This window comes from Acyrthosiphon pisum, chromosome A2 (genome assembly GCF_005508785.2).
Source record: "Acyrthosiphon pisum isolate AL4f chromosome A2, pea_aphid_22Mar2018_4r6ur, whole genome shotgun sequence".
NCBI lineage: Eukaryota > Metazoa > Arthropoda > Insecta > Hemiptera > Aphididae > Acyrthosiphon > Acyrthosiphon pisum.
This window is the reverse complement of record NC_042495.1, coordinates 25,124,977-25,133,578: the sequence shown is the minus strand read 5'-3', so window position 1 is coordinate 25,133,578 and position 8,602 is coordinate 25,124,977. Positions and strand designations below refer to the sequence as shown.

At 29.1% G+C, this 8,602-nt stretch overlaps 1 protein-coding gene across 1 annotated transcript in view; it reads right to left on the bottom strand.

Moving 5' to 3' along the window:
- Positions 1-4,947: 4,947 nt before the first annotated feature.
- Catb-1674 (cathepsin B-1674) overlaps positions 4,948-8,602 on the bottom strand; it is a 6,091-nt gene continuing 2,436 nt past the window's right edge. The window contains exons 2-6 of the mRNA NM_001126144.2: positions 6,205-6,438; positions 5,901-6,101; positions 5,718-5,838; positions 5,487-5,600; positions 4,948-5,387 (exon numbers count right to left, since the gene is read on the bottom strand). Of these exons, the coding sequence (NP_001119616.2) occupies positions 5,176-5,387; positions 5,487-5,600; positions 5,718-5,838; positions 5,901-6,101; positions 6,205-6,438 (882 nt within the window). The 3' untranslated portion in view covers positions 4,948-5,175. The remainder of the gene's footprint in view (positions 5,388-5,486; positions 5,601-5,717; positions 5,839-5,900; positions 6,102-6,204; positions 6,439-8,602) is intronic.

The following is an 8,602-nucleotide window of genomic DNA, read 5'->3' as shown; positions in this document are numbered from 1 at the left end:
ACTGCGCATTTCCCGTTTGCTGCATCGAACATAATATATTTGTGCCGCCCACTCGGAGACTCTATTGGTGCTGAAAAAAGAAAACAATTTAAATTATTTAAATCAGATAGTGTTACGATCGCGAGCAGCGGGAAAATAACAAAAATGAGACCTACGATAAAAAAGAGTGTTAAATATATTTTTAAAATTTTTTAATACGTATATTATAGATACGCCGTTAAAAGTTTGAACGCTGATATACCATAAATGGTGCGTATTCATCAAATATAATATAATTAATAATTATACACTATATATATAGAGTGGAACTATTATCCGATATATCCGCAGTTTATTTAATTCTTATGCAAATATAGAGGTATATAATAATAATTTAACATGCGGTATTGCACAGAAATTTTATGTTGGTGTTATAATATATATAGGTATAAACCAGTAACCGCTACAGATGACCAAAAAATAATATTGACGTATTCATTGCATATTAGCACGGAAAGATAGTATTGTGCGTACGTACTATATGTATAGGTACCTACTTACGGGTTAACTATTTAACTATTTGTTAACAGAAATAAATAAATATGCTGTAATATATTTATTTAAGTGTTAATGGGCAAGCGCTAGTCACTGATACACTGCTTACTCTCTAAACTTTTCTGATATATGCTTTAAAAACTTATTTGAGGAAATTTTTAAAATGCGAATTTTGGATAATCCTTTCTAATTGTACATCTCGATCATATCAGAGAAACCACACTATTCCAAATTTCAAGTTAGCTCGTTTTGTAGTGTTATAGATGCATCGATCGGCGAGTGAGAGAGTACGTCATGTTCTACTACCTACGATATAATCTGTGATTCACGCGAAGTATGCTCACCACCACCCCCCCCCCCCCCCACTCAAGTTTTTTAAAATATGCAGTTATTCAAAATCTGGTTTTTAGAATTTTTAAATATCTATAATATGGCTATATAATATAATATAATATAATATACATTTATAGTATTTATATAGTATAGTATGTACCTACTCGAAGAACAAATTTTCAAATTTTCAAATTATCCACAATGAAAAAGTGTTTGTTTTAGAAAAAAATAACCAATTTGTAAATTTAAAAAAAAAGTGAATGTTAAAAACGTTTATTTAAGACTTAAGTCAAGCTGTTTATTTTATACAATTTTTTTTAACTTATATAAATATTTTTTTTCGAATAAATTAATTTGAATATTCATGATAATATTATTTTTCAGACATGAATAAGTCTATTATTAGTCATTGTCCAAATAATTTTCATAATTTTTTTTACACTTTTAAATAGTATCAATTTTTTTTTGATTTTTAATTAAATTCAGGTTATATCTAAGTCATGGTTCCAAGTGGTTACAAAACAAAAAAAAAAATGGTAAATGGTAAGCCGTTACCCTGCAAAACGGTGGTCCACTTCTCCGCTCATCTAATTTAAACATTAAATATATCTATAATAACTCATAAACTCGTCCTAAATTAAATTTGTACTCATCGATATACTTGGAAAAATATTCTGTGTTTGAAGATTAAATTAAAATTGTATAATATGTTGTCATATTGAAAAAAGTAAGAAATACTTAAATATTATAAAGATGAAGAATATAAATTTTTGTTGAAAACACGTTGTTTTCCAACGACTTGAAACCATGTAAAAAAAAATATTCTATAAAACATTAATACTCTTTGAAATATTGAAGTGGTTTGTGATAGAATATAGTCATCCGGTATAATATTATATTATAGGTACACACGTAGTAATCAATTTGTTTCCTCGATCTACATTTTTTTTTTTTATACGAAACGCAACAAAATATGCAAACTGTGCGAAAAGTCGTCACTATGGTTAAACATAACGGTATATGCGCGTATAATATATACATTATTGTTGTGTGTACTTTATATTATTGGTAGGTATACGTTTCATTCGTCCATTGCGCAGTTATATTATTAGGTACAGTACCTACCTACATGATAAACCCGACGTAGTACGTGCGTTTACTGTACAACGAATTAGATTTTATGATATTATTTTTATTATCATTATTGACGGTGGCGTTAACCGCTCGGCGGCGTCGTGTATAGACATCATCACGAGTCGTCACGAACGAGATAACTTTGAACGCATATCGCCTGCACCGCCGAGTTTATGCAGAGCGATTTTTCGAGCACGTCCGCTCCCGTTTTTCCGTTTAATATATTATAGTAAAGGTCATACAATATGTTTTTTTAGAATTCGTATTTTTAGAGAATTTTTTTAAAAATATCGTCGTATACGCACTTTTTAGTTGTATACCTTTATATTGGCTCGATATTCGGATATATATAGTGACTTAAACGCCTGCACGAATTAACCACGTGTTCTATATAAAGCCCTCGCAAGAGTCAATATGGCACTACTTTTTCGCTTAGACTTTTAATCCTCAACGACGAAGAATCAAACGCGGTTTCAGATTAGACTTAAAGAATACGGTTACATATGAAACTACTCCTACACACCATAAAAATATTTCCTATAACTATGGTAAAAATATATTCAGGAAAATAATTTGGTTGTTAAAATATTTTAAAAAGTTGCGTAGATAATTAAGAAAGATTTTAGTTATATTCTTCAGCCAAGAAGTTCATATTTTTGAAAATATTTTATAAAAAACATATACATAACATTTTAATAATTACATTTTACTAAATTATAGGCTAATAAAGCGGTTCTATATAAATATGTAAAGCTGATTAACAGCTATTATATTATATTGGAGGCAAAGTATATTGTTGAGGTCCATATTTTAAAAAAATACACCACCGATTTTGAAAAAAAAACTGACCATATTTTTATTAAAGTAAAACGCAAACGATACATAACTAAATGTGTAAATTATAATAGGTAGTCATCTATAATACAGATATTATTAATCTGGTTACTTAAATCTAAATTACGCATATGAATATCCACAGACTTTTACCCAATTGGCACCAAATTTTGAACATCTATAATATTGGCGGCAGTTAAACTTTCCCGATAGTATGGTAAATTCGAGTATCCCTTGGGTCAACATTATATTTACCAGAAGGAAATTTCTAAACTTTCCCGAGTAAACATTATGTTTACATGAAGTACCTAAATAAATATGGGTACTTATATAAGTACTTAAATACCTAAATCTCTCAAATCGTTTTAAAATTATATCAAACAAAATATAGTCTTCTTAAGTATTCGACAACCAGAGTTTGTTATAAGTGATTTTCAATGTCACTTCATAAATTTAAAACTACCCTCACTGAAACGCCATTAAGTTTGAGAAAATCGTAATTTTTAGATTTTTCTCTTTGCTCGCTGTAGTCTAATACATGTGTGATTATAAAATAATTTTAAAAATACGCATTTTAAAGATTGGGTTATAATTTTGATAATTAGTACACAGACTTAAGTAAGAAGTCCACTAAGAGCGCTAATAGTTGTATCTAGATTTATTTCCTATGTCATCTTATCATAGGTCGTTGATGAGCCATATACTATATTATTAAATCATATGGTTTTGTGCGGCGGCGGGCGAACTGTGATGTGTTCGTGGTAGTGTGTATCACGTTCGTCCGCTCGACGCCAGCATAATCATGTTACTTGGAAGCTAGAGATGTATCAGGCACAAAACTAAAAGTACACATTTATACATTTCTTATTTGTATGTAAATTGTAGATAAATATATGCATTTTATGTTATTATAATATGTATAATATACGTACCATTTTTGTTTAATAAATGAAGCTTTTTTTTTTTTTTAATTTTGATTAATATGTTTTCTTCTTTTCATACATAATTGTGTTTATATCATTTAATATAATATTTATAGAAATAAGCACATTAATATTATGTGCACATGTGCATACAACTTGATTATAATTCTACATTTATGCAAATAAATTGTGAGAGTTCAGAGTTTTTTAAGACTCTAAAACCACCCACAAACCGAGGGGCACACTCAGTTTGTGACCTACGAGCTGCACTGCGTGTAAATTCGAAGATTTACGTCGGTGAAGCTCGTAGGCTTTGGTATAAGCATCGACGAATGAACGTCGACGATTTAAAATAATAATGGTGAAAGAGAGGTAACACTAACTAATATAGTATGAAATATTAAATAATAAGATAGTGTTTTTTTGTGACGTTACAAAATGGTACACAGTTATTAATTTACAATTGGAATGTATATGCTGATGTGCTAAGAAAAAAATTAGGAGCACTGTTCAAGTATTGGGGCACTAACTGTTCGAGGCTCGACCGGAAATTTAAGTCTGCGCACGCCTATGGTAACGGATTTACGGATGGCGTTAAATATTTGAATACATTGATATAATATCAATGTATACGAGAACGGTACTGAGCGAAGACGTGAATTTATATCTTTAATATATTTAAACTGTTATTATAACAACTTATGACGAATCTTGTATAAAATCGTTAAGCTTTTGACCCACCAAAAACGATCGTATCGATATTGTATTGAAATGTATAGAAAAAAAAACTAGGAAAAGCTTAAAATTATAAATAGCTCAAAACGAAATGTATTTTGAATATTTTATCAGTATAGAAAATTAAAATGGACATTTGGTGAAAATGTCAAGTTATTTCATTTTTGAATTAAAACAAAAAGAAAATCGTCCGATGACAATTCGTTAATTTGCAACTAAAAATGTAATGTCGAAAAAATATAATATACAGTGCTTTAAACGGTCAAGAAAATTAGTTCGACTTTCCGGTAAACTTTTTATTTTTGTTAAAGTCTTAATTGATGAACACTTATGATGAATCCTGTATTAAATTTCAAAACTTAGGTGTACATAGATATATTTTTTTATGTATTTCTAACTCAAAATAATTCACCAATATTCTTGATTTTGTTGATCATAAAAAAAATATCGTGGATTTATGCTCAACTTTTTTTTTAATTTGCATTAACCACAACTTATGAGAAACCTTGTATTCAATTTTCAATGTAATAATACAGTTTTATTATTGATAAAATAACAGTACATTTTGAATAAAATATTATATTATTAAATACAGTCGAATAATTTAGTTCTAAGTATTTGAATATTGTTTCAAGTTGGTTTAAAATGACAAATATTATTGTTTCATAAGAACATAATATTATTATATTAATTGAGGTTCACCTGCATGAACAAAAGTTTCGATGTTGCATTCATCTGTGCCCCTTTTGATTTTGAACAATCCATTCTGTCCCCATTCATATCCCCAAGAGTTTACCAACAACCAATAGTCTACACCATTCTCGACTCCCCATCCAATTAACTTGGCATATTGCCATTGAATAAATTCCGAATTTGTAGTTTTTTCATAAACACCTACATCAAAAAACAAATCAAAGCCGTACAATACATTGAATTGAGTAATATTTATAGCATGGAATATAATATTATGATAGATCGTATTTATAAACTAACCACTTTTGTAAAGGAAGAAGTCATTATCGAAAACTCTGAAAGCCATTGAGACTGGACCGTAATTTTGCACTTCCCTTTGAATATCTTCGTATTCTATATCATAGTGGTTTTTAACTGAAATCATAAAATACAATTGTAATAATCGAGTAAAAAAATAATAAAATAATAAAACAATATTAAGGAAAGTCTAACTGCTCAGCATGTTATTATCATTGGCTATACCGGACTTACTTTTCACGTGATCTTGGTTGTAATTGATCGTATTATTACCGTAACAGCGCTTTTCACATGTATTTTCGTATAAACCTGTTGGTAGGTTACCGATTGGTGGAATTTTGGAAGGTTGACATCCCTATGTAATGCAATGAGAATAACGATTATTATGTAAGATATCTAAGTGATTTTTCAAATTACATTGTTAGTGTTGTATTTTCCACCGGAGACTAAGCCGTGATTTTTTAAATATTCCCAAACATAGTCATCATTAACGCTACCGAATTCATCCTCCTTTATACCACTGCAGGAAATTAGCTCTTCGGTGGATAGGAGTTGATTGTACGTTCCATTAGTTGCTATGCACATTCTGTCTGCGAATACTCCGGTGGGGACATAAGCCTGTTACGAGACAATTATCAGTAAGATTATTATTTATTATTCTGAAAATGCGTTTGTATCAATTTTAATACAGCGGTTTCGTCAAATTAATTCGTATATTTACCCAAGATAAGAGGCTGTTTCCATCATTGTGGACTTCACCAATTGTTTTGCAGTGGGGCCAGCGTTTTCTTGCATCAAATTCCTGGTCAATCTGGTGGTCTATTTCTACCCTAAAGCACCTGCGATTGCGGGTTTTGTGTAGCATTTTTGATTTAGAAGTGGCTTCAACTCCCCTTGTTCCTGACAACATCAAATGTTCTTCTTCCACTGAATTGGGACCAACATTTTCTCCGACCTGTAATCATATTTAGTTTGGTTAGGTAGGTAGTAAATTTCAGTGCCGTTTTGGAGATGTAATCAAGGTAGGTTAAAAGTCTAATAAATGGTGGATATTTAATCTTATATTAATGAATTTTCTAGTTATTTAAATTCAGATTATTTAATAATATATAAATTCAATACTATTTTATAATGCGAAATATAAAAGCTATTTTCAATTCTCAAATGCCATGAAAGTGCATTCCAAAGAACACATAAAGTAGGTATATCGTACATATAATACAATCATGGATATTTATTAAGTTAATGTAAATATATAGGTCCTAGTTATGTACCTACTTATTCAAGAAAACAATTAGGTATTTAAAAACATGTTTTCTGTTATTTTTTTAATAATACGTACATACATACAGCCCAAGCTACTAATTTAACTATCTAATTTATTTTTTTTTATCCAATACTCACAATGTACATAAAAATTAAGAATTTATGAAAGGAAGTGTAAACACAAACGACGTCTTCTCCATATCGGATAAAGTAGGTACGCTTGAATGCCAGTTCAATTTAAATATAATAATAATAAAAATAAATTTAATTAATTATAATATTTTACTTAAATCGGTTTTGACCGCTTTTTATTGCAAATCATTTATGATAACTGATAAGTATAATATAATATAATATAGCCTGCTGGTGATGATACAAAAATAATATAAAATATATAGTCTATTGGCTTAAAAAACCTTATAATATAAAATTATGTGGCCCGCGGATATGAAACAATATAATAAAATGTATACAGCCTGCTGGCTTAAAACAATGTAATGATATTTAATAATCGTCAGCCGATTACCTGATAGCTGGTACTTGTAAGTGACTTCGAAAAAGTACGCCTACCGTCTCGGGATGCACACATTTTCGCAATAAAAAATACAATATAATAGTAAAATATGCGCTAATCCCGAGAATGTGTATTGCGGTTCCAAATAAATTTTCTAAAATTCTCAAAACTAATATGTACTTTAAAAGATGACGACACAGACAATATAAAATTTTTTCCTAAAAAATATAGAGAGGAGTGCGCAATATTAAAATTGGAGTACTAGATGTTTAGAAGTATGTTTACTTTTCTCCAGCTTGTATATGTAGTTCTAAATGCGTGAAAAATCTTATCACTTAGAGCCATCTTAAAACAATTTGGATGGTTTTTATAAAACAGACTGTTAAAATCTCGTAGGCAGGGCCAGTGCCATTTTTTGCGAGGCCCTGGGCAAAACTTATTTAACCAATAACCATAGTCAACTATATAGCGCATAGGACATAGGTGTAATTAAAGGTGAAAAATCATCAAAAATGTGGGTCCCAAATAAAACAGTTTTATATTATTGAAGGCTTAAGATCTCACAAAATGTTGACCCTAGTTACACCTATGATTCTTATTGTAATATTATTGGAATAAAAATTCATATTTTGTAAATATTAATTTTCTTACTATTTAATAATCATAGGCGAAAATAGACACTTTTATTAAGGCAGGCCGAATGAAAAATATAAAAAAAAAACTTCTATTAACAACTTTATAGGTAGTAATTTTGTATAATGTATTATATATTACTAGCTGCCCGATCTTCCTCCTGAAGAACTTATTTTTTTATAATTTAATTTAAAAACATATGACTATTTTGATCTATAATATTATTTTCGAAGTCAATGTTTGTTGTAAGAATCAATTCAACCTACAGACTGTATTCATACTAGTAAAAATGAATTACTTCAATAACAATGATATCATAAGATATACCATCTAACTACCTTAGTAATATCATAACTGTATATAATAATAATTGTAAATAATTTACCACATCCATAACGATTACAATGATACCTACAATTTACTGTGCCTACAGCTAAGTGGCAACGTTGGAAATTCGATATATAATGGAAATATAAATTAATTTGACACAAGTTCTTTAAGGATCTATTATATTTATTTTCAAGGCTGGGCAAGTTAACGATTTTTTTTAACTCGTTAAGTTAAGTTATTTTAAAATAATTAAGATAAGTTAAGTTAAAAGTTACTCGTATTTTTTTTCGTTAACTCGTTAAGTTAAAAGTTAAATTTAAAAAAAAGTAACTTACTTAGTGTTAAGTTAAATTTGCTATTTGCAAAATAAAATTCC